Genomic DNA, 27137 nt, shown 5'->3' on the forward strand with positions numbered 1-27137 from the left:
CTGCTGAGACCATATAGGGTTTTACACAAAACCAAGGTGCACTACAATTTTGTACAAAAAGTGATCTCGGACACTTGGAGGTATCTTTTGGGTTACTTTGTAGGTTAGCTTTTAAAAGGAGTGTGAGATCTTGGATAAAAGCAATGCAGAAGTTCAAAGAATTATAAACTTAACCTAACTGTAATAACACCTGCAAGTGGTTTAATGCTTTGAAAAGTCAGATTACATAAAGAATATATTCAGACAGATTGTCCTTTTTTCTACTCCTTCCAATGAAATGATCCTTGCAGGGTGATGCAAGACTTAGTAGTCTACAGAGCTGGTTTTCACTACTATCTGATGATCACATCAGTCCAAAGACACCCTAGTGTAAGTCCCATGAGGATGCTTTGGATGTTTTGCTGCTCCCAAGTTTCACACTTCACAGTTGTCTTTGCCCCACACAAACAGGATGGCAGCTGCTGGGAACCCAACATCAGAGCTAGAGACAGCAAGGTACACGCAGGCAACTCCTTCGACATCACTCCCTCTCTCATAAGGCAAAAGGTGAGCAAAAGAAAAGATGAAAAAAGCCCCTAACACAAAAATGAGTTCAGAGATAGGACCGTGCATTACAGATGATCTTGCAGCTTGATTTGAATCAGGTAAAAGTCGTAGTCCTCAGGGGTCAGGCAACTGCAAGGAATATCACATCCAAGGTACACAGCATTTCATCTTTGGGTGCTTAAAACACTATTTCTTCTCCTGTTCCAACACAGTATCTTGTTTCAATAGTTGTGCATTTTCCAAAATGCTCAGGAGCCCAGGCTACTGTTTCCTTCACTCCCAATATGGGGTTATAGGTATTTTCAGACTGCTCTCTGATGCTAAGATCTCTAAGGTTCAAACTGGACATCCTATTCTCTCCAGACAACCCAGAAAGCATAAACTCACCAATTTTCTGGGTTAGCCCTGGAACAAAATCTGATACTGGTAGTGGTCGCACTACTACAGAAGTGTCTAGGGAAGCAGCTTTACCCAAAGCACACAACCCTACAGTTCCCTGGATTCTAATCTGGAGTAAATTACAGGGTTTAGACACCATCGGTCTTAACATAACTAGGTGGGTCCCTGAAGCTGTACAGCTACAGACATCACCTGGCTCTAAAAAAACAACATGGAAAAAACCCATATCCTCATCATACTTGTAATGCAGCAGCATGGTGAAGTCCAAAAAACCTCTACATTTTAAGAGATCCTTCTCCAGACACCCCATGTTTCCCCACCCCTATGGCTGTGACACTGCTGAAAAACTGCTAACAGTTAGAAATCCACACGCTTCTCTGAAGCCCTGCCACATTTCCCCAGGAATTACAATACACTTCTATACCTTGAGAAGTGCAGCAAGGTATTTTAAACCAGTTATTGTGCACACCTGGGAATGCAGAGAAGAGATGAAGAGGGAAGGAAAGAAAAACATGCAAACCATTTTCCAAACGTAGAAGGAATGTGGAGCCTCAGATAGCAAAATACATGAGAGGCTGGAGGACTTTTTTCTGAAGGTACCTCTAAAGCTGAAATTCTCTTAAGAAGTCCTCTTTTTCATACATGTTTCTAACTTGAAGAAGTCACTTTTCAAAATTTAAGCTAATGATAAATTTTAGTTTATGAATTAAACCCTGCCTTGAGAGCATCTAAAGATGCTTGTGTATCCTTCACTGAAAAACCTGGTACTAATTTTCAGTCTCTGAAAATTGGTTCGTTTCCAAACCAGTGAATTTGGTGTGTTCTGTATGTAAGTAACCCTGATACCTGAAATGAATATTGAAGGAACAAGTGGCTTTTACAACATGGTAAAATGCCAAGCATTAGTAATGCTAGATACTAATACAAACTGCTGATAGTCCTGTCAAGAGGTCTCATAAGACAGTTTTAGCAGCTAGAAACTAACTGCACTCAGTCACTAATTGCATACATCAGGCCAGCATGAAGTGTATGGTTTTGTTCTTTCCAATTAAGGTAAGTACAGACCTCTCATGTTGTGCAGTTACTTTTTGGAGGATACTAAGAAAAACTGAAAGGTGCCTATTAACCATTGTATTTGGACATAGTGAAAGCAAGCAACTGCCAACCGCTTTTACCACGTGATTTTGCCATACTCTTTAAGAACCTTCAAAAAAATCCTACCTTAACCAACTATACATACCTACATCAACAGGAGGGGACACTTAATGGTAAAGAAATTAGTGTCCCCCCTCAAGGAATTTGATGCAAAACCCAAGGATAAAGTGATACTTTTTGCTTTATGCCTTTTTCTTGCTCTCTTCTCTCCCTCCTGTCCATGACCAGTGTTAGCAGCATTACACTAACATCTTTATTCTGCACCTAGAAGTGTTCACCTAAAAACAGAAACCCTGTTGACCTAAAAATAAAACCCCTGTTTACAAATTCTGTATTTAACATCAACTACAGAATTATGCATATACACACAAAGCATCCAAACTTCCCTGTTTAGTCTACAGACAGCTGCTCACCTCCAGGCTCGTCTCCACGGAAATGCAGGAATGCAGAAGGTGCCACAGGCCAGGCAGGTCAACCCCAAAAGAGTACAAGGGTGGCTGCTGGAGAACCAAACCAGCCCACAGCAGGAATGTGCCCTCACAAATGTAAGCACACATTCACTATAAGCTGCAATGAGCTCTGTTTCAGACAGGAGTCTGTGTCAACAAACCCCAAAAACACATGTCCCCATGTGACTCAGCATCCAATGGTTACGCTTATTAGGCATGTGTAGCCAGCAAACCTAGTCATAAATCCTTTAATCACAGGTCAAAAGAGTTGCCAAAGCCTGCACTGACTGGATCAGGAAAATGCTGAAGTGTTTTAAACAAGGGACATTAGCTCCTGTGGAAGAGCAAAACTACTTAGAAGTTGCATCAGTGATTTACAGCACCAAAGTGACCTCTTGGACATGCGTGCTAAAAAAAGTATGCACAATTTATTTTTGAAGTTTCTTATGTTTAAGGCATACTGGGAAATACGAGGCCCCATCGGGAGTATTATGCCCAGTTGTGAGGGCCCCAGCACAAGAGATATATGGACATACTGCAGATAGTCCAGCAGAGGGATTGGAGCATCTCTCCTGTGAGGAGAGGCTGGGAGAGCTGTGACTGTTCAGCCTGGAGAAGAGAAGGCTCAAGGGGAGGATTTTATACACGTACATAAACAACTGAAGGGAGGGTGCAGAGAGGACAGAGCCAGGCTCTGCTCAGCGGTGCCCAGTGACAGCAGCAGAAGTAACTGAAACACAGAAGTTCTCTCTGAACATCAGGAAACATTTTTTTTACTGTGGTGGTGACTGACAATTTGCACAGGCTGCCCAGAAAGGTATCTCCATCCTCGGAGATACTCAAAAGCCATCACTGACCCAACCTGCTTTAGGGTGGCTCTGCTTGAGCTAAGGGTTGGATCAGGTACCTCCAGAGGTCCACTTTAACCTCAATCATTCACATCATTTCACATGATTCTGTGAAATAAAAAGATGAGTTCTCTTCAGTTACTGATGAGATACCTAGAACAAGTTTTAAAAGAATACATCAAACTTCATGTAAAGTGTATCTACAGGTAAAGTGTTCTTCACATGTCAGCGATTGAATGACGAACCCAGACCGGCAGGGAATCTGAATTGTTCATTCAAAGGAGTGAGTTGGTTTTATGCACTTTTCCAAGGCACAGTATTTCCTTATATGGCGTGACCTATCCCGTGTTGCCACATCAGCAACACACGTTGTAGGGGTCTGCCGTGTGACACCTCCTCTCCCCAGGGCCCAGTGGAGACAAGCCTCTCTGTGCTGCCATGTGCTCCTTTGTTCTGCCATGTGCCTTTGCAGGCAGGTTTTACAGCTCACAACCTAATTCTCTCTTATAATTCCCCATAGTTCCCCCTTTTCTGTTTTATACAAATAAGAATTATGACAGTTTTTGAACAGATAGAACTTTGAGAAACAATGTAAAGTTGTCTACAACTTTTACCATCACTCAGAGTCTGCAACTGCTGGAAGGTCCTGTTTCACAGTGAAGACTTAGAAAGTCTTTTCTAGGGAAGACTTTTAAGTTCACTTTGAAAGAGGGTCCAGCTTTTTTAAGATCAAATTAGTAAGTCAAAATGACTTGATTACACTTTTAGAGCAGAAACACTTGGATCTGATGGTATAAATCCCTAGTCAGCCAGGGCTACGGTTTGGCCAGAGCCTTAAGCTTTGACTGAGAGGGTTTCTCTAAAATACTTATAAAATTGCTTAAAAACTTTATTATTATCATTCTGAATGCAACTGAAAAATTAAGAACATGTAAACTTTTTACAGTCTTTCATGGGGGGCACACCCCATCTCTGCATTCCCCCTTTTCTGTTCTAACAATACGTAACACAAACATCTTTCAACTTATCAAATTCAGGAAAATGTGTAACATAACATGCAGTCTTCTTACTATGAACGGTAAAATAATACATCTAATACAACAACAAGTGTGCATCAAGTGAAAATAAGCAAGGTAATATCAACTGCTTAAATACTTCATTGTTTCACAGAATATATAAATCTAGGTCTTGGAAAATTACAATTATAATAACATTAACTCTCTAAGTGGTTTCAAAAGGTAACGAGCCTAATTCTTGCATTAAAAAATAGCTTATAAATTATAATTATTATCCATCACAAAAAGCAATCTTTGAGATAGGGTCAACATTTTGAATAATGAAAACAGAAGAGTTCTGTGGACTAGATGCAGGAAGGGTACGCTTAGCCTGCAGCCATTCCCGCACATGCTGGTGCAAAATGCTGTATGCTGCAGCCTCCCCACCCTGGGGAAGGGACTATTGGTCCACTTAGTCCTTTATTCTAGTACAGTATCAGCTCCCAAGAGTCCGCAGGGAATGGGAGCCTTGGCTGTAGTGGGTCAGGCGGCCACGCAGGCCCTGCTGGCTCGCCTCTTCACCTCTCACATGCAGACAGCCGCTGGCAGCCTTCGCCATGAGCTAAATGGAGCCGCGGCCCCGCCAGCTCTCAGTGCTGCTGATCCCACCCGTCTGCGGCATAGGGGTGGCCGCCGGGTGTGGCTGCAGCATGGCTTTGCCATGTGCTCGCTGCCATAGGCTCGTCGGCGCCGCGTGGCTCTGCCACGTGCTCGCTGCCATAGGTTCACCACCATGTGCTCATCAGTGCCACACGGCTCTGCCACGTGCTCGCTGCCATAGGCTCACCGCTATGTGCTCACCAGCGCTGCGCGGCTCTGCCACGTGCTCGCTGCCATAGGCTCGCCAGCGCCGCATGGCTTTTCCATGTGCTTGCTGCCATAGGCTCGCTGGTGCTGCGCGGCTCTGCCATGTGCTCACTGCCATACGCTCGCCGCCATGTGCTCACCGGCGCCACGCAGCTCTGCCATGGGCTCGCCAGCGCGGCACCACACATTCTCCCCTCGCTATGTCTGCCACCACCACTGCACTCTCACAGAAGGCAAACAGAGAGGGAACATGCTCCCCCCCAGCTCCAGCCACTCGCTGCAACCTGGCTCCAGCTGATGCCGCATGGCGTGGGGCAGCACAAGCTTTACGGTACCGTCTGGCTTCTCTCCAGGGTCAAATGGGTCGGGCGACGAGGGGCCATCTTCTGGTTCTCCTCCTACAGCCCTGACAGACTTACGGTCACTTGCTGGTGGCACAGAAGGGCTCGGCACGGCTGCTGGGGTGGCACAAGCGGCTTTCTTTGTCTGGTCTCTGGGTGCCGCATGCATTATGAGCGCCTTGCACACTGTCCTCCACGGACACAAAAGCTCTGTCAGCACCGTGTCGCCGCACGTAGTTTGGTTCCACAATGCGTCCTCTAAAGCATCCCATGTCTGAGGATTAAAAATACTATCTGAAGTTGAATCCCAGTTCTTCACCCAGAACAAGTGTTCAAACCTGTAGACTCAACTTTCCTGCCACGTTTCTTTAAAATCTGTTTTAACATCTCTAGGATGTAATGTTCCTGGGATGCTCCATCCCCTACGTCCCCCATGGCTCACCTACAACTTGTAGGGATTATCGCTGGCCAGCGTTCCTGCTTCTTGCAGCAGCACATCAAGTCCCATGGGGCTCACCAACAGACTCACAGATAGGCATATAATAAATTCCTCACACGGGGCACCATTTGTCACCGACTGAATCTTGGACACAGACCAGCAGGGAATCTGAATTATTCATTCAAAGGAGTGAGTTGGTTTTATATACTTTTCTAAGGCACAGCATTTCCTTATATGGCGTGACCTATCCCATGTTGCCACATCAGCAACATGCTTCCTAAATGTCTTTCTGTGGGGTGGTCACTCGCTGTTCACTCATCTGTCAGCTCCTGGAAGGCTCCTCTCTGTAGGGGTCTGCCGTGTGACACCTTCTCCCCCCAGGGTCTGGTGGAGACAAGCCTCTCTGTGCTGCCATGCGCTCCTTTGTTCTGACATGTGCTTCTGCAGGCAGGTTTTAGAGCTCACAACTCAATTCTCTCTTATAATTTCCCATATTTACAGACCATCACAAAAAACTTTCTGCATTAACCTGGGATTTGTAAGAAGCTGCAACTAAATGGAATTTCAGTTTCTATTAAAATGCAAATTGGTTTTTAAACTTAGAGACAATTTTAAGTATTCTCAAGGCATGTTTAGAGAACACTACCAGTGAGGTTTTTTCCTCATTAACACAGACAAATATTAAACATATATAGTGACCCAAGATACAAATAGAAAGGATTTTTCAATGCAAGTGAATAAGTTGTGAATCTTTACCTTCCATTATTCTCAGAAGCAAAAAACCCTGCATTTTCAATCACTTGAACACCTCAGAAGATCTGGTCTTATAAGCCATGGAATTAAATTTACTGCTCCCAAAGCATGCACCAGGAGAAGGGATTGGGTGTTTAAGAGAGCAAGAGTGCTCCCACCCACAAATACAATATTTCTGATTTGCATCTGATAACTGCTCTTTCAGTTTAGTCAAGACAAGAAGATTTACTGTGCAAATGAAACCGTACTATTAAGGTGAAGAAAAACATCCAGAACTTACTTTCTCTGAAGACTGCAGAGTCTGTTAATATTTATGAAGTCTGAAGTAGCTTCAAAGACTCCTTACTTCATTTTCTTATGTCATAACAAAAAGCAGCACTAAGTCATTAAATTTTAAGGGGAATTCACAACTAAACTGTAACTGTTTTAGTAAATTCTGACCTCTAGGAAAAGGCCTAATTTCTTTGGTTTGTGAACGTGTGTCCTATAGCAATGGCAATGAACCCAAGGTACAAAGAGGAAATTTGCATGTTCAGAAACTTCAAAGACCAAAACACATAAAAACCTCAAAGCACCCAAGATTACGACTGAAGCACTACATTTGTTGTCTGAATTTCTGTGCATGGATTATTTCATGGATTAACCTGCGAGGTTAAGGGCAGTGGGCAGAGAGAAAATCTGTTTTGAAAAACCCTGATTAAGCACTTACTGTCAAAAGCTTTCCCTCTGATCAAACTCTGTGTCATAAAAATAACACATTAGAGAAAGCGATCTCTCCTCCTAGCATGGATGCTGCCACACAGATATTATTTAGCTGAGAAAAATCTACGTAGGAAAGAAATAGAACCAGTGTTACAGGATAAAGCTAGGAAATTGTGTACTTTATTTGGGCCTGACACAGTGAGGTTTGGACAAGAGAGCCTCCAACTCAAGATGACAGAGTTTTCTGCACATAATACTGGAGTATTTTGGTTATAGCCACGGTTTTGAGGACTTTGAAATTAGAGAGTATCGCTGCTAAGCCTGATAAATACTGGGGGTAATGAGAGGGAGGAAGGGACCATGACAAGCCATTGAATAGCTAAACAGCTTTAACCCAGAAAAGTCAGCAAGGTATATATTGCCCTTGACTCAACCCTTCCTGAACAGTATTTATTACCCAGACCTATAAAAACATCAGGGAATGTGATCTATTACTCCTTAAATAAAAAATTATTCACTGTAAAATTGTTAATGGGACCATATGTTACACAAAACACAGATGTGGTGGTGATTCAGTCAAAAAATAAAATACGAATTTTCAGCAGACAAAATAAAGAGAAATGGGATCTTTGCTATTCTTCCAACAGATCTGTCATCGCTTTGAGGGTAAAACAGTTAATGCTTCTCCCTAGCTTTGAAGTCTCTGTACTAAGGTTTGAATACTCAAGTATCAGAATGATGCTGAAGACACACCACATATATGTAGTATCACATGTATGTACTTTGTATGTATCCACAGACAATGCCTCACACCCAGGATCTATACCTGACCTTTAACAGCAGCACTAATCACTTCTCAGACACTGCAAAGGTTCCCTTACCAAAATAAAGTATTCCAGCTGGTTTGGTTTTTTTCCCAGGTCTCAAACAACACTGAATCTCTCTGGCATGCAATACTGCCCCATACATTCATTCTTACAATGAACTTCTATTCCTATAAGCTTTCAATATCACTCACAGGAAGAGAAAGGGTAGGGCCAGGAAACAGTTTCTGCTGTAAATCACTAGGAATTGGTTTCCAGCTGAGAAGACAGCAGGGCTGCCAGTCAGCCCCCTGATTCTGCCTCCTCAGTTGCCATCTCCCTTCTATCAGTCTCTTTGAAACTGGGTCCCACAAAAGAGCAGAGCCAGGACAGGCTTTTCCCAGCTGCTGCCCTTAATTCCTCCCACCCTCACAGGTACTGATGTCAGGTCACCAGGACACAGCGATGCTGGCAACAGATCAGGCAGGAGGTCAAAGCCTGTGTGATGCCTTCACCCAGAGCAGAAGCTGTACCATGCCAAGGAGTGGCACACATACATCCAAACAGCAGCAGCCAACCCCAGGCCACTTGAGAGCCACCCCCTGACCAAGGACATGCTGAGCAGATCAGGTCTCAATAGTGCAACGGTTAAGCGAGAAAAAAAGCAAAAGCAAAACCAAACCCATTAGTCTGATATTTGAACTGAGGTTACCCCACCTGCCACTGCCCAAAACCAGCTCCAAGAGCTTACCTGCAGAGCTGGATGCACGACATGGCTCATTTCAGTTCAGTCTGGCATCTCAGCCCAAAACCACCTTTATTATGGCAGAGGGATGAGCCAAACATTCTTGTGGCCACCATATGAAAAATCGTGAAACATAACTCAGGCTTTCATGGAATTTTGCACAATGTGGAGTCATAACAACACCAATTTTGTATTTTATCTGTTTCAGAGCTGGTAGCTTAACTGTCAGCTTCAGAAGAACATGGACTAGGACTAAAAAAAAGCCCTCCATTTCTGAATAACTAGATGTGGTATTTGATAACTGAATATGGTATTAAAAAAAGTAGTTAAACTCACAGTTCTAATTCTGTGGAATGAAACTATTTATCACATGTTAAAAGCAAAGGCAGGATACTGCCAGACAGTGCAAAGCACAGGGACCTGGGAGCCCTGCTTTATTAAATATTTCCTCTCCCCACCCACATCTCAACCACCACTGGAAATGCGATACCCGAGAACTTGTCCATCCTTCATTCCATAATCACACAAGCTTAACAGTACCACATCTACTCATCTGAAACTTCCGAGCTGCAGCAACAAAGCATGACACAAGAACATGACAAAAAGCTGTCATTTCCCATTTGCCCCATTTGTGCACACAAGCCCATCGATGACCCACAGAAGCACGGAGAAGGCCACAAAATGTATGCCTACCTATTGACCTGTATGAAGGAGTCCAGGCTGGCAGCCTGGGTTGCAAAACAGCCATTTACCATGCCATCCTCTCTGTCTCCTTGCAAGTAAGCTCTCCAGCAGCATTCCTCTACTCCTACTGCTCCAACACTCCCGTGCCTCATTGCTCCCCACCAAGATGCATCCAGACACTGCATGCTCTGAGGAATCAGTACATTGCTGGCTGCTATTTAATATGAACATGTGGCTAGCCCTGAACTCAGCTAGGCTCAGCTACCGCTCAGGAATCAAACCTCACAGCAGAACCCGCATTCCTAGCTCTTATTGCTAAATCGGATGCCACCCAGCTGCCACCCCGGCCGGGGGCGGGAGGAGGTAAAGGAGGGTGTGACGCAGCTCGCACTGCTGCTCCCTCGCCAAGGGAGATCCCTGCTCGCAGCCGGGAAACACCGCCGAGCAGAGCCAACGGCCGGGAGCGCGGCTCTGCCAGCGACAGGCACCGGCAGCCACCACACCGTCCCCAAGACAGCAACTGGGGAGCCCAGATTGGTCGGGCTGCGTGTGCACACGAGGATGTGACCTTTACCGGGTTCACCGCCGCCCCATGCGCTGTGTTTACTACAGCCGGTGCCTTCTTGCTGGTGGCGGCGATGCCACCGCCTGTCCCCGCAGCCCAGGGCGGCTCCTCCGTGCCGGAGGGGCGCGGAGAGGAGAGGAGGGCCACTACTCCGCCCGGGAAGCAGGGAGGGGGCAGCCGGACACCCCCTGCGGGCACGGGGACGGTGTCCCGTCTGCCTCAACCGCCTGGACAGCTGGGCCACCGGCCGAGACGCCCGTTGGCTTCCCCACAACCCCCCGGTCCGCCCCTTCCCCCAAGCCCCGAGAGAGCCGAACAAAAGGGAACGGAGGGACCAAGAGACAACAACCCCCTCCCAAGGGTCCCCGTCCAGGGGTGGTGAGAGGCACCGCGCCCCGCACGCAACCCTGCCCCGGGGAGGTGGCGCCGGGCTAGCGTGTAAACGTACGGACAACCCCCCCCCCCACACAAAAAAAATAATTATTATTATTATTAATCCCCCGAGACGGCCGACGCGGCACTCACCCTGCTCGGAAATCGGAGCAAACTCTCATTCACGCTCCCCCCGCCGTGCCCAGGCCGCCGGAGCCAGGCGACGCCCCGAGAGCCGCCCGCCGCTGTGCTGAGCGGGGCCGGGCACCGCCGTGGCCGGGCGCGCCCGCTCAGCCCGGACAAAGCGCGGCGCCGCTGCGGGCGAGGCGGCAGCAGGTGCCCGTCCGCCGCCGCGGCCGTGCCGAGCGCCCCGCGCAGCCGCCGCCGCAGCGCCCGAGCCGCTCGCCGGGGCCGCGCTGCGCGCCCGCCCCGCCCCCGGCGGCCCCGCGGCGGGAGCCCGCAGAGGCGGGGGCGGGCGGAGCCGGCGGGCGGGCTATGGGCGGTGCGGCACGGCCCGGCCCAGCCCGGCCCGCAGCGGCGGCGGCGCACAGCGAGGCGCCCCGCCGGTCGCAGCCTGGTCGGGACCGGAGGCGGGTCCCGGTCTCGCGGCCCGCCCGGCGCGGCGCCCGCCGGATCTGCGCGGAGCGGCAGCGAGCAGCCCCCCAGCCCCGCCGGCTCGCACCTGCCCCACGCCCCGCCGGCGCCTGGAGCTCGCCTGCGGAGGAGTCCAGACGCCCAGCAGGCAAGACCTTCCCCTGCGCTGGCTGCCTGCGGTGCGGCGGCGGTGGGCACCGCACGCCGCAGTGTCCGCAGCGGGGCTGCGCTGCCCGAGCATGCGAGCTGCCGCACCTCTGTACCGCGATGCGGTGTGCGGGCAGCCCTGCCCTGCCTCGTGCCGGACCCTGAGCCCCGCAGGGTCGGGGCTTCGTCTTTCTCCGGGCTTGGCGAATGCACCGAAACGGTGTCAGCCTTGCCAGTGCTTTGCTGCGATCGTAGGAATCGTATTGCCGGAGTTCAGTGCGCTCCTGTTAACTGGGGGCTGAAGGCTGCGGGCCGCAGCCTGGCACTGCCTGCAGTGGGGCAGCGGTGCCCACGGGCTGGGCTGGCCGTCTGCAGCCTGACAGCGCACATGCTGAGGAGCCCAGGCCCTCAGGGAAGGAAGGGATTATCCTGTATACAGACCCCCACTGTGTCAACACTCTGTGAGGTTGTTAATTATTTAGTAAGTGTATAGGGCTGTAAACCGTCTTCATGCACTGTTTATTGTGTTTTGTGTTGCTTGTCATTAACCCTGATCTTCTTTTCATAGCTTAAGAAATACAGGGAGTATATGCCATAAGAAACCCTTTTATTTCTCATTCCTCTCACCTCCAGTCTCACGGGTTTGGTGATGCAGGGGCTGCCTAAACAAGTGGCTGCTGTGCAGTGTAAGCAATATTATACGATTTTGTAATAGATTTGTCCACCTCAGCGTACGCCTCTAGCGCAATGGAGATGAGCTGTGGTTTGCTGTGCGGCGTCCTCCAGCGAGCCCCTGGAGAGGGTGGCCCTGTCTCCACTGCTTATCTCCAGCAGATTTGTCCATTTGCAGGGTGGTGATTGATGGCACGTTGTGTGCTCACCAGCATCCTTGTATTTCACGTCATCTCATGCCCTTTGCATGCTGGCTTTGTAACTCTTTATTTTTTGATGTCAAGAATTTATGAATCAAAAGATGGGGGAGTGTGGAGGCTGAGTCAGATTGTGAAAAAGGAAAGCCAAGAGAGAGTGTGCAATTGCATATCACATTTACAAACATGGTTTCATTCATCTCCATATGTTGCTCCTGTTACTACTAATGAAGCTCTGGTTTCTCAGATTGGAGCTACACTGGGAGCACTGATCTTCCTGGGATTTTTGCTCTATAGCCTCCGTAGTATTTGTGTTACAATATGTTATTTTCCTGATTATGTTTTCATTACATTAACATGTTAATATCAGAAAGAATTTGATAATATGAATGTACTTCCCACACACTCCCTCTTGTTCCTATTATTTGATGTGCAAAGGAGTGACAGATTATTTGCAGGCAGCAATTTCTTTCCCTCTATACTGGTTAAATTTCCGAATTATAATAACAAAAAAAAGCTTTTTTCCTGAGCGCTTACTCCTGTTTCCTTCCTCTTTCTTTCCTCATTTTACTAATGATAGCCAAATCCATCATGGATTTGGAGCTGCAGGAAATTTACCTTTGTCTACTGAAAGATTTCTACAGAAGCCTTTTATAAGCAAAGGGAGCCAGAGAGGAAGGTCTGCTTTAAGCAGAATGGTGTCTGGGGTTTTCTTCCCCAGCAGGGAGGTACAACTGTGGAGGGTACAGTAATTAATTTAGTCCAATGTTGAGAGAGAAGGAAGAATGATTGTATTGGGAAAGAGGTTTTTTTCAAGTATCAGATATAAGATTTAAGCAGCAATTTTAATGACCTTTGTGATTTCTGTTTCAGACAAAAGGCAGCAACCTAGTACAAGGCTATCGTTATCTTCTCCCAGCGTCATCCTTTGTTCTCCTTGGAATTAGCCTGTCACTTCCTAGGGTTTGGCTCTGTCCCTTGTTGGGACAGCAGCACCTCTCATCCGTGACTTTGAAAAGTGCTGTACTGGCAGGTGATTTTTTTTTTCCACTGCTTATTTCACATATTCTCTGCTGTGCACTGTCTTTTTTTCTTCTTATGACCTTCTTATGAGTCTCTCTTTTCTGTGTCTTATTTATGCTTCAGTATTTCTGCCATACCAAACATTGTGCTCATTACTTTACCTGCCTTCTTTGTTTTTTGTCCAGTCATGTCTTTTCTCTCATTTTTGTTCCCTTTCATATATCTTCTTCTTACATCTCTTTTTTTCCCCCCTCTGTGTCATTCTTTTTATACCTGCTCCTGCTCTCTCCTTTCTGACATCTTACTTCTGTCCACTGCCTTACTCTACCTTCCTCTTGACATTTTTTCTCCAAGCTGTTCGTTTGGTCACTGTCCTTTTCCTCCTTTACGTTTACATATATTTTATTTAAATATTACATATATATGTGTATACATCTATCTCCACATCTTCAGCTCTCCAGCTGAAACAAAGAAATTACTCATGTTGATAGTCTGATCCTATTTCATCCCTTTCTCAGCACCTGAAATACACTGCTCCTGCTCTTCCTCAAGCATATGTATTGGGTAGACTGAAGGATTAAATATGGGGGAAATGTTCCTAAATTCAGAAGTGTAGTTAAGAAAGCATCCTTCTCAGGCTGCACTGTGAACAGAGCAGATGTTGTGTTCCCACTGACAGTATTAGAGGAGGCCTTTAAGCCCCTTGAACTCAAGGACATAATGACATTCTTTTTACGTTTCTCAATTTCAGGGGTTTTGTAATGAAAATACTATAATTCTAAATGAGGGACACTGCCATATCTTTGAGTTATCTCTTGGATGCTGAACTGACCCAAAATAAGACCTCAAAAAACATTTTTCTTCCCCCAATTGTTTTGTTTTATGCATTTGTTAAGCCACTTTTGTGCAGCTATTGGGAGAGAAATGCTTTCTGCTCGTCAGAGCTAAGCTCTTCCTCTGAAAAGGGTTCTGTGTGGGGTGAGACTGGGATCTCAGCTTGTCAGCTTCCCTTTTTTCTGGAGCCAGAGGGAGAGGAGAGAGCTGTGACTGCAGGATCATATGCATTGGGTGGGAGATGGAAGAATAGATGCATAATCCACCCTCAAGGCTGTGGGGAAGAGTTGTTTAGTAGTTTTTCCCCTTGACTATCACTGACTACAAACACCGTCATTGGGGATCAAGGGAAATTGTTAGATTTTGCTATTTACAGTCTTAGTTTTGAAAAATATCATTTATTATTTAACTACTTTTTTTCTTGTTCAAAGAGCATACTACTAACTGGCTGGAATGAAAACAGCTCCATCCCACGGATTTCACCTCCGCTTTCTGGCAGCTTACCTGACTCATAAAGAGAGTGGGGGGTTTTATATGCCACCTACATCAACTCAACATTTTCCTTTGTGGTGAGACTTAATCACCACCCTTGTCATATTATTTCATCGACCCTCTTGGAGTAGGAATTCTTTACCTTTCAAACCAGACTTAAAATTTCTTATAAAACAGGGTCAGGGTTTTTTCCTGAATTTGGTGAAAGTACATAGGTGGTCCAATGCAATAAGGTTTTGTGTGTTATTTTATAAAAAATAGCCTTTACCCAAGGATCATGGAAGAGACAGTTTCCATTTGCAGAGAACACATCTCTGACACCAGATGTGTCACCTCAAGAGCTGAAATCCATCAGCTGGAGGTAGAGGACCATCTCCCAGGTAATCACTGCAGGTGGTGTGTGCTGAGGGAGAAACTGTGGGCTTTTAGCCACAATGATCAAGGATGGGCAAAGTTTGTCAGAGGCAGTGCCTATATTAGACAGAGTCAGGAAAGATGGACATGCTTTTGGGTACATCAGATCTTTCCTTATAACCTGTTTGTATAACCTGTGTGACTCTGTCTCTTGTGGGGAGAGAGATTGTATGAAGTAGACTCATATTTGTCAAGCAGAAAATACTGCACGGAAGAAGACTGAAAGGTAGGAATGAAAAAAACCACAGAAGTGACAACACAATAGGTAGTGTGTGCAGGAGGCAATGGAAGAAAGGGTAGGGGAACAGAGCCACTCCAGGAAGGTTACTGGGAGTTACAAAGAGGACATGAGTTACCCTAGAAAGCTTGCCCAGAAAAGCCTGTGACATTTTTTCTGAAGAAATTCCTCAAATGAGGTAGGGGAAGGGCAGAAAGGAAGGTACCGCTCTGGAGCTCAGCACTTAAAACCTAGTGTGAAGGGAGGCCAGGGTAAGCATTTGGTAAGAGTCTCCTCACTTCTCTGTCACAAAGGCAGGTAAAATCAAGGAACGAGAAGGAAAGGGAAAAATCAAAAGGACTGAAGTGAACCATTGGGTAAATATCAGTGAAGGAAGGGTAGGGTAGGGAAGGGAAGCTGCTTCCATGTTGACAGAAAGGGAGAAGTCCTCTTTGGGTCCTCTGGCGTAACTGGAAATTGACTGAGTAACAAGTGGGGTGCTACAAGATGGGAGACAGGGAGCATCCTGTCAGGAAGGAGCTGTCTGACCATACCTAATATAAATATAGGCTGTTTTCATTCTTGATGGGTTTAAGTCTCAAAATGCACTGCAGGTGCAGCAGCTCTGCCCTGAAGATATGGACACTGCAGCTGTCTTGACCTTCTTGTACCACCCTCCTCTTTCTCACATGCCAGAATTAACCCCGTATTATCTCCTCTGCTGCACTGTGGGTCCTCAGCCCAGCTCCAGTCATCCTCCTTATCAATTGCACCTGCCTGATAACCAGGACACGACTCAAGATAAGGACTTAGCAGTCACCTGCAAAGATATGTTTCTGGAAGCAGAGGCATTAATGAGCTCTGTGGAGAGAGTGTGCTGGGAGAGGCACCAGCAGGAGGGAGAAGAGCAAAGGGTGAGCCCTTCATCTGAGGAAGGAACAGCTTGGGAGACTATTGGGCTAAAGCAGTGAGGAAACTAAGGACATAGAAAGCTCTGGAGGAAAGTGAATGTGGGAGGATGGAGCCAAGGATGGTTAAAAATAACAGTATTGTACAGTTAATATGGCACTCCACTGGCATTTTAAACCTGCTGCCTTTGAAAACCCTTCTGAGTTCTGAAAAATGAGCTTTGCATTTAATTGTTCTAGTTGCTACTGACCATCCAGGACCACTGTTATTTTGTCCAGCAACTACCAGTTTCTTCACTGCTGGTCTACTGGTTGCAACTAAGTCTTCAGCATATTGCTCTTTGCAGTCTTGCCTGATGTAAATATTGGTGCATCCCCAGTTATGCCTTGATTTCTCTGGAAGGGAGATGGTTTTTTAGCTTGCATCAGCGTAGTGACTAGCACACTAAATCCATGTGATAATGATGCTATCACAAATCAGAGGTAAATTAAAACACTATTCACAAGCAAATTGTACAGTGTGGAATTTGGGCATGGACTAACTTGACAGCCATTTCTTTTAAAGTTTCTGGAGAGCTGCCAGTTTTTCAATCCTGTGGCTGTTCAGAGTACTGTGTTAGTCTATGTACAAATGCCACATGTGAGACAGGACCAAATGGCAGCAAACCTGCTGGGGCTTTGAACCTCCTGGCACTTGTAATGGATGTGAGAAAAAGAAGGAAGGAACAATAAATAAAAGAATAAAGGAAAGACAAGTACAAAGTGAAGGACATCTGTGCATTTTGATAACAATTCTTCAGTAGCACAGCACCATAGAAGAATGTTGCCTGGTTAATGTAGAGCAGTTACTTGCTGTGCTGGAGCCATTTCCTAGATTTTTTTTTTTTTTTTAAATACCAAGTTTTGTCTTTGAAGTATGGAAGGAACAGATTTCTTCGTCTTTCTCCCCTCCTCCCTCGCCTTTATCCTCCCACTTCCAAGTAAGGATGTAAGTGAGGTTCCCTCTCATTTCCAGTGTAAATTTATTCATGAACATTTTAAAATGGCTTATTGTCAGTTCTTGTTTCAGAGTTTACTTTTACCTTCAATAACTCTTGTGTCCTTAGTGCTCATCCCTATCTGTTTCTGGAGAAAAGCCAGCTTGCCTTTTCAGGGGAGCTTTGCTGGAGCTGGCTGCCCCAGCCCTGCTTCTCTTCTCTCTTTCCATCTAACAGACTCTCCATTTTCCTGCTTCCTACAGAAGATGACCTCTGATGCTCAGAGGACTCTCTGCCTGTGGTAATGTGATCTGGTGGCAGCAGCAGAAAAAGGTGTCAGCAGTCTTGGATTGTGTTCCCGAGCCGGTTATTGAATGATGCGAGATCTGGGGAAGGACGTTTATCTTTGTTTCCCTGCAGGCTCCAGTAATAGTCGCACATCTGTTTTACAGTAAAATTGCTTTTACTGTGCCAAATTAATTATTAATACACACATTACAATATTTTCAGTATCCTGTAGCAATGAAATCAGATGCAGTGCCACTTGCTGCCCTTTAGCCTGTGGCATGGCATGCAGTCCTTTTGGATATACCTGCCTGGTACCCCCACCTCCCATGTTTACCCTCTGTGTTCCCAGGCACCCAGGTGTTACCACCACGATAAAGCAGTTTTCACATATCCCTGACTTTTTTGATTGCATGCTTTCTGCTATTTTTTCTGAAACCATTTTCAGGACTTGCTGGAATGTGAGTAATGTAACTGGAAAGTGATGATTGAAGTGAGAGACTCTCATTTAGAAGGAATGTCGGTCATGACTGATCACAGCTGAACATGTCATGCCCTTATGTGACACTTTCTCCCCATGTAGGGGGAGAGCTGATGGTGGTAATGCCCAGGTCTGTTGAGCATACATGCCTTAGACCCATATACATACCTTGAAGGTTGTTAAAAGATTTTTCTGAGTTTATGTCATCCATGGCATTGAGAATATGTGGTAACACCTGCATTGTGATGTACCTATCACATCAGTCATAAAAGCCGTAGTGACCTTGGTCTGTCTTCAGCCTAATATGGGTACATAGCTTTCCACTTCAGCATGGGTTTATGTCCAAGTTATTGTTCCCCCTCGGTGTGGTTTGGCCAAACTAAACATTTTGGGGTACAATCTCAGCTTTTGTTTCCTTTTGCTACATAAATTATCTGTGGCACTGGAAAAGGGTTACAGGAACCTGCTAAAACCTGGGTATAGGGTGTGTAGGAGGAAGAAGTGCCACATGTGTCTGCACTGGTTCCCACATAACTCCTACCTTAACTTGGAGCAGCTCTCATCTCTTGGGGAGGCTGCTTCTCCCTCTCCCACCCACTCTCTCCTTACGGCCTGCAGGTGCTGGGCTGTAGCTTCTCTCCTATTTTTGGCTGAATGGCTGAATTAGCACATTTTTAATGGATGCCTTTTTCAGCACTTATGAAAATAGTTTAGAATTTTGATAATTCTCCATTACTCCATAAAATGCATAAAAATAGTTTGCTTAAATGTGATAGCAGTTCTTTAGGCTTATTATCATTACTAATTTAGAGACCATGGCTCCACTAGAGAAGGAGTTATTTAGATATAGCAGCCTGAGTAAGTTTTTGCTTACTAAGTTTTCTGCTTTTCCAGAGAAATTGAAATGATGTAGATAAAAATCAAGGGATTCTCATTTTTGATACGGCACAGAGCAATTCATTTCAGATCTGCACTTTTTATTTTCAATAGCATAGGGTGTCATGGAATAAGTAAAGCACCTTTCTTCCATTGGTATTACAGACCCCAGTCATCTATGATTTTTGTTCTCACACCCATCTCCAGTGGTCTGTACTTTGCAAACCACCAAAAAGATGTGTAGAGCTTGTGAAGCTTCTGAGCAGCGGAGCTGCTGTGATGTCTTGCTCCTTCTGCCCAGCAGGATTGTTCCGGGTCAGTTGGAGATCAGCTGCCCTTACATGGTTAGCAGACTCTGACCTCTCCCTACCTCCAGAGCAATTTTGTTGTGTCAGTCTAAGGATGGGAGCTAAACCCTGCAACTGGACACAGGGTTCCTGCTGACAGGTTAACTCCCCGTGGGTCCAGTTGAGTGGAAGTGGGATATGAAGGGAAAAGAAGGCCGTTGCTTGAGGAAAGGATTCATGGCAGAAGCAGAAAATTCTGATGATTCTAAAACATGGAGAGGAAGCTAATGCTGAATTTTATGTTGTGTGAGGTTTTGAGTTATTGATAAAACCCCGGGAAAGAAGTGAGCCTGGTTGTGTTCTCTGTTGGACTGCGTTGGACTGAGGGCTTCCTGAGGATGGTTGTGATAATACAGAACCACAGAATGTTCTGAGCAGGAGGAGACCCACAAGGATCATCTCCTACAGGTTTCTCTGGAACCCCGGCACTCTGTGGGAAAGCTGACTGGAGTGTAATTGTAGCAAATGCTGGTATTGGGTGTACCCCATAACAGGTATTGATCCATAGAAAACATCATTTCTCCTTTTTGTATTTATTGGATACTGTTGCTCAAGCTTGTAGATCAGAGATACCCCAAAGCAAGTAGACAATGAGTACTCTTACAAAGAGCAGATAATAAAGCTTTTTAAAGTACTCATTTATTAAGAGTAACAAAACCTTGATAAAATATGAAGTCCGATTTTTATAAAGTACTAAGCCTTTTGGATTCTAGTGAAAATCAATGTCAGCTGTTGGTCCTAAGCATCTCTAAACATTGTACTTGTGGTTTCAGACCTGTGTTTAATCCCCGTTGACTTCAGACACTCTTTTAATCAGCATGAGGACTGCAGTGTTTAGTCTCCTGACAGTCATTCTTCTTGCAACATTGTCTCTCTGTTGCTCTATTTGACTTGTGGGTAAGATTTTATTTTCTTTAAAATTTCAATGTATCTTCTCTGCAGAGAGCTCTGATCTAGGGTCCTGCTCCTTACTTTGTAGGTAATAATACATAATCTCTGATTGATACCCCTACAGCCCTGAGAAGTACTTGCAACTTGGGCAGAAGTAGCACAAGAAATTACAGCCATTACTGGTGATTAAAAATGTGCTTTTTAAAAATCATAAATTGAAATTATAGAAAAGAACAGAAAAGATTCACATAGGGAATATTCTGTACTGAACTGCCAAGCAATGGGTTAACACAAGCAAGGTAAATATCAGTCAAAGAGGTCAGACACAGTGCTCTGTTCTGCTTATGTTTGTTCTAAAGAAATCTAAAGATCTGTGTGAACATTGTGTGTCTGTGCCAGGGACTGAGTTTGTAGCATTTCTGTCTTTGTAAGGAAGTAGGGGTCATCTTTAGTTTTAACCTATAGTCACAGTCCTCTGTTCACTAGAAAACTGGATGTGTATATCCAAGTTGGAAAGGTAGCCATTTAAATGTAAACTTTACAGGAACAGTGATACAAAGTGCAGCAGAGCATGTGGAAGTGGGGATGGACTCTTACTATCAGTGCTGGATTACTTGGGAGGAAACCTAGGATCCCAGAACTGTTTTCTGCACCCCTCCACCATTGGAAGAAATCAGGCATTTCAGATTAGTTTACCTTATTCTAGGAGATTCTCCTCCTCTTTACTTCAAAGCAAATATTACCTCATCATCACATGCTAGACAACATACCAAGGGAAAAATTCTTTCCAGACCAAAATATGACTGTCAGTTTTTGCACGAGGCAGCATCACCAGTGTCTCACAGTGACTCATCATGCTTCTGATCTGCTTTATACCTGAAGCAGAGCTTGCTACCAAATAATCACAAATATTGTTTGTTTTCTCAACTGTTACTATATAATGAGACCTGACAGATGAACAAATTCTTGTGTAATAGTAGATGGCTATACATAATAAAAGGAAGGGGATTTGCAGTTTGCAGAAATTCTCTTTTCCAATAACAGTCATTTGTTAACACCTGGTAATTTGTAAGCTATATTTACCAGATCTTACAAGCATTTCAAAGCCGGTGAATCCATTAGAAAGCCTTTTCCTTTTGGTAGAAACATTCCCTAATTTGTGTCCTTTGTGTTTCAAAGAAATAAAACAAAAAGCAGCAGCAAATTTCACTTTATATTTCTTGGTATGTAGGCATAAAGGCAAGTATTATTTCTTTTATACAGTAGGAGAAAATGAGGAAAGGGGCAGTAATTGGACAGAACTAACAAGACATTCCTATTTAAGGGGTAGAACTATCAGCAGGTGCCCATTGGCTCTCATTTACTTGAGCAAGGATTAAAGCAGAACATCAGAAGATTAACAAATATCAGAATTTCAGATATCCAAAAGATGAGAGCTTGAAGTTTTCCTGCAAATGTTTAATTTGTCACCAAAACCTCCTAAGAACAAAATGCTGATTCTAGATATATAACTTTTATGGTTGACTGGGAAATTACAGAAGGGGCATGGGGATTTACAGTGGATGCCCCAGAGCTCATCATAGCAAGGACAGCTTTCAAATGGAAAAAGAAAGTAAAAAAAATACAAGTGCTGTTTCCAGCCCTGCATGAGGAGAGGTCTAAAAGGCCAGCTCATAATTCTCCCATGGTCACCCATGCACAGTGCTGGCACCAGCTTGGCACTGGTCCTACAGACTCAGCAGCAAGGCCAAAAATGAACAAAAATCCTGCAGGAGCTTCCCTGCCTGTCTCTCTCCATTGATATATCAAGCCTCAGGAAAAGAGACAGCATCAGGTTCCACATGGGATCTCTCAGCAGGGCTCCTCTCCCATTTTGGATCTGAGAGACTGTGGTGATTTGTATCTTTGAATATGTTTTTCCGTTCACTTTCCTTTTAATGATGCTGAAGAAAGGAGTGTCAACACAAAGGAAGATGTATCTGTCACTCTGCACCACTCTGGTTTCTGGCAGCAGTCAGGCTGCTGCTTGCAACTGGCTGGAAAAATTACTGTGGTTGGTTTTGTTGTTGGTTTTCTGAGGAAGGAAAAAACTGCCAGCAATAACTGATCTAACTCAGAGCATACAGAGCCATAAAGAAATAAAATGTTCCCAGAGATTTTCCTCAAAAACCTGAAACCTTCCAAGTGTGCTGCTTGAAAGTGCCTTCTCCTGCATGGCCATACCCTGTGTCCCAGGGACTTCAGTGGCTTGGAACTGGAAATAAACACCATCTCTTCTTAGAGGTCTCTGTGGCAATCTCAGGCTGCAGTATCCCATGGGAACACAGCTCGATCAAGGGAACACAGCTCATAAAGCGTGTTCTACCCAGTTTCCTTCTCCAAAAGTCACAGAATGGATGAGGTTGGAGGTGCCTCTGGCAAACATCTCATTCAGTCCATGCTCAGAGCAGGGTCAGCCATGCCCAGTTAGATTTTGAGTATCTCCAAGGATGGAGATCCCACAACCTCTCTGAACAACCTGTACCCAGTGCTTGGGCTGCCTCACAGCAGGGAAGTCAATCACGCTGGAAACACTTCCAAAACAAAAACTACTAATTGTTAACCTCTTCAGGTTCTCCCTCCAACTCTCTCTTTTTTTTTTTTTTCCTTAAGGAAACAAAGATATGCAACTATTTTTATAAAAAGAAGCCATTCGTTTAAAGGTTGCACAGTGTTTCCCTCAACGAACTCTCCACATGGACACTTTGGGAATAATCCCACTACTTCTGTCTTTATTCCAGAGCGGCACCTGCTGTGGTTGCGTTGCACTGTTGACAGAAGGGTTGGTGATACTGTTGACCATTAGTAACATTATTTATTTAGCACCTGGCAAATGCACTCAGGCTCTGTGTGCTAGGCACTGCCCAAATAAACCACAAAGAACACAACCTGTTTTCAAAGAAGGTGTTATTTACCTGTTAAACAGTCAGCTGCAAAGAAATGGGTGGAGAGAAGCAGAAGCTTTTGTGCTAATCTCTGAACTTCAGCATCATTGCTTCCCACACTGCAGCCGTACATGGGAGAAGAGTGAGGTCCACGCTGTGCTACCCAAGGGTATTAGCTGATGAAATGGATGGAGATGTCCTGTAGATTTGACCTGTTCTGGAGCCATATGAAATCACTCTAGTGCCTGTTGGGCTCTCCATTCATTTTTTAAAAGCTGCAGTAGAAGTGCTCTTAAGAATTAATACATATTTTAGAAGGATATACTTTTCAAAAAGCTTAAGAAATACTCATTTGCATTTTTCAGTTGTGTTTTTCAGTCAGGAAATGAGCTCAAAAGAAAAAGAAGCAAGTGCACAGTTATTTCTTCTCATAGAAAAATAATTTTCCATTGAAAAAACATGGTTTTGAGTCTACAAACAGAGCAGTAGGGGATTTCTTTTCCCAGCACTGCTTCCCAGATAGAGAAAAATAGGAATAAAATTTGTGATTTCACCAGAGGAAGAAAATGTGGTGTTTAAGGGGGTAGGTGTCAGTTTTGAAGGGTGTCCAGAACTTTTGCAGCAGTCTAGCACTTGCCCTTCCAAATGCCTCCTCTGGGAAGAATGCCAGGAAAAATTAAGAAAGGACATGGGGTGGCAGAGTCAAAAACTTAGCACATGAAAACCATGTCTTTGGAGAAGAAAGTGCTTTTCTGGAGTAGAAACTCAGCTCTAGGGACACTGGTGCCAACTTTGGCTTCTAGCCAGGAGGGTGTTTCGGAGGGCTGTGGTGGAAACCCTGCCCCCCTGCTCCATAGCATCCTGAGCGATGCCGACCTGCCCTTGCAGCTTGAAATTCCCAGTGTTGCGCCTTGCCCAGTGGCTGCCAGACCATGTGGCTCCCAGAGCCCAGCCCTGGTGCCTCATCGGGCAGAGCAGCCAGCAGTGGCCCAGGGCTCGCTGCAGGCAGGAGGCAGCATCACATAGTCTGATTTGGAGCCTCAGAGGTTTCTTGCGTGATTTGGAAGCAGGTGCTGGTATCCACTGAGCTGTGGGTGTGCACGTAAATCCAGCCTCAGGATCAAAGTTGTCTCTTTCCACAGGGAGCAACCGGGAACTTTGTATGCACTTGGTTGCAACTGTGCTGCTGCATCTGGCTCTGATTGCAGATGGAGAAACCAGACATCTCACTCTTTCCCAAGGAGGAGAGACAGGGCTAAGCATGCAGCCGTTGCTTTGGCACAGGCACCATTTAGGTCCTTCCCTGAGACTCTGAGTGTGCAGACCATATGTGACATCCTAGCTTTCTCTCTCCTGCTTACTTCTATCCATTTTCCCATGTGCCATCAGTCCTGAAGCTCTTTTTTCTCTACTAGTCTCTCTTGGCCAGCAGACTGTAATTCCTAGGTCATCTTCAAAGGAGACGCAGAGCAGTAAAACCCAAGCCCTGGGGTGATGCTGGAAGCTTATCCTCCAGCAAAGCCTGGAGGAGCCTTGTCTTTCAAGGTAGCATTTGAAGTGTTTTCTAAAACACAAAACCATTTACCAAGTTGCAACACAGTTTTTCCCCTTGGCCCATGTAGTAAAGCACATGTAAATTTGTGGTGTAGGGGAGGCACACAGTTTTTTGATGGGTTTACATACTGTTTTTTGTTACTGCACTTCTGGATGAGAGCAGTCAGCTGCAGGTCGTGGCTCTGCAGGTTGTGACCTAGTGAAGAAAATCTCAGAGGGAGGATTAGCCATCTTTGGTGTAAACTGAGCAGCAAAGCTTGCTCTCTCAAAAGCGAAAAGCATCACATAGCAGGAAACAATTTTTTCCATCAACATGTAGCCCAAAAGCACTTTGCTTTTTGACTCCTATCCACATTTCTGTTTCTCTGCCAGGTGATTCCTGCCACTTCCTCTAAGCTTTTCTACTCTCTGATATTTTTTGATAGCAAATGTGAATACTGAGACATTCCTGTAGCTCAGCTAGCAAGCTTAAAACTATATTATTTTTTATATTTCACTGTAAAACATCATGTCAAACAATAGCCACAGAAATGCAAGTGCCCTCAAAAGAAACTTTTACCTACATGCAAATAAAAAAGGTTTTATTAGAGATTGTAATAACCACATAAAATTATTTTAACCAGTGTCATATAAAGGTGGCTTTAGTGATACCTTGCAACAGTCTTGGGCCCACTCCAGCAAGATTTGATTTAATCCATGCTGCAGTTAGTGTTTTCTTTAGAACTGCAATGTTCTTTTCAGAAAGATGTTCAGGCTCCATCTCATATTTACTAGGTAGATGCCAACTAGGCCTGTGTTCAGAGATGTTGACAAGGCTGGGGTCATAGGAATTTAAACAGAAAACAACAAAAAGCCATACACCAACCAGAGAAGTTCTTGCTGGCAGTTCAAAAATACACAGGGTTATGGGGTATTTGTCTCAGATTCAGGGCTGTTGCTTGCCTCCAACTCAGACTCTCTCATCTTGCAGTACAATTATTCTGTAGAAGGTCAAAAAAGAATTAGATTTTTTTGATGTTCTCTCCAAGCAGCTCCAAGACCGAGCAAAAGAGCTCTCAGGATGCCAGAGCCAGCAAAGTCAACCTCAGCCCCCAAAAAGGGCTCCAAGAAAGCCGTGACAAAGACGCAGAAGAAGGGTGATAAGAAACGTCACAAAAGCAGGAAAGAGAGCTACTCCATCTATGTCTACAAGGTGCTGAAGCAGGTCCATCCTGACACCGGCATCTCCTCCAAGGCCATGGGCATCATGAACTCCTTCGTCAATGACATCTTTGAGCGCATTGCTGGAGAAGCCTCCCGCCTGGCCCATTACAACAAGCGTTCTACCATCACGTCCCGGGAGATTCAGACAGCCGTGCGCCTGCTGCTCCCAGGAGAGCTGGCCAAGCACGCGGTCTCGGAGGGCACCAAGGCTGTCACCAAGTACACCAGCTCCAAATAGCCAGACATCCCCTCTGCAATGGGACCATCGAGCACCGGGCCCTCCACGCAAGCACAGGTAGGCAGCCATGGTCTGGATGAATGTCACAGCTATTATCCACAGCAATTTGCAGCCTTGGGATGGGCATGAGAAGCTGCCCAGAGGATGAGGAGACAGTGATCTGGAGGTCAACTGGTTTTCATAGTCTGTTCAGGATGTGGAAAGGATTTATTGAGGCTGGTAGTGGAGGCCCCAGCTTTCACATCTCATTCAAAGAACTGATCAACCATAGTATATCCAGCCTCCTCTGTGCTTGGCAAACATTCATGTTTGGCACTGGGAGGGGGGACTGGCAGCAGCAACACAGAGACACCATCCCTGAAGTCTTCCTGTTTGACTGCTTCCTCACAGTCATCTGATAAGGGTACTGAAGAGTCAGCGCTGCATCCTCTCTCTCATAGCCTGGATCCCTCCTGGTGTGCAGTGGCTCAGCCCACCATGTGCTGGCAGAAGTGGCATCAACAGCTACCAGGCACATATTGATTCAACAGCTATCTGTGCTTGACAGCCTGTTTTGAAGAGCAAGCCTGGCAGGCAGGCAGATGCCCACGTTAATACCAAGCACTAATCCTCCTCCTTGCTCCTGATGGATGAGCCATGGAGCAGGATGAGGGTGCTGGCGCTGGAGGTGCCCACTGCCTCCCACCTTGTGCTAAGGTGGGGGGATGGACAAGGTTGGATGTTGGGAATGGGTCTCTACCTTTCCTGGCTGCTGCTTTGCCTGCCTTAGGACTTGCTTTGGCATGGAAGACATTGCTAATTCTGCTGCTTTTCAGAGACTTTTCCTGCCTCAATGCTGCCTGGGTGCTCCCTTCCACCATAAGCATGGGCAAGACGGGGTGGTGCCCATGGGGGTCCCTTCTCCTGTGAGCACTGGGGTGGTGCAGGACAAACAGCGCAGAGGTTTTGGGCAGGGACTGAGGGTTTGGGAAGGCAGCTGGTGTGGGAGCAGAGCTGATTAGTGCATTTTGAGGGGTGGGAGGAAGCTGGCTCCCCAAAGAGATCACTGCAGGCAGCTCACCTGGCCCTGCCCTTCCTAATTCATTCAGCAGTTAGAAAGCATACGCAAAAACGGGGGTTGGGTGAATATATAGGGACACTTGCCTGCATCCCAGATATTTTAAAGATTAAATAATTTTAAACTACTTCAGACACTCCCCG

The 27137-nt window shown here is 45.6% G+C and overlaps 2 protein-coding genes across 3 annotated transcripts in view; one reads left to right on the plus strand and one right to left on the minus strand.

Annotated features, from left to right (window-relative positions):
- Positions 1 to 11019, minus strand: part of GRAMD4 (GRAM domain containing 4) — a 103682-nt gene extending 92663 nt beyond the window's left edge. Inside the window, exon 1 of one of the 2 annotated variants that reach the window (XM_082279735.1) lies at positions 10817 to 11019. In XM_082279735.1, the coding sequence (XP_082135861.1) occupies positions 10817 to 10845 (29 nt within the window). In that variant the 5' untranslated portion in view covers positions 10846 to 11019. The remainder of the gene's footprint in view (positions 1 to 10816) is intronic. The other variant, XM_082279734.1, reaches the window with a different exon arrangement.
- Positions 11020 to 14899: 3880 nt separating this feature from the next.
- LOC309571870 (histone H2B 5-like) lies at positions 14900 to 25937 on the plus strand (the record flags this gene model as incomplete). The annotated part of the gene is made up of 2 exons (XM_082279750.1): positions 14900 to 15002; positions 25528 to 25937. The coding sequence occupies 2 exons, from the start codon at positions 14900 to 14902 to the stop codon at positions 25935 to 25937; spliced, it is 513 nt and encodes a 170-aa protein (XP_082135876.1).
- Positions 25938 to 27137: the final 1200 nt, after the last annotated feature.

This window comes from Coloeus monedula, assembly GCF_965178545.1.
Source record: "Coloeus monedula genome assembly, chromosome: 4".
Classification (NCBI taxonomy): Eukaryota; Metazoa; Chordata; class Aves; order Passeriformes; family Corvidae; genus Coloeus; species Coloeus monedula.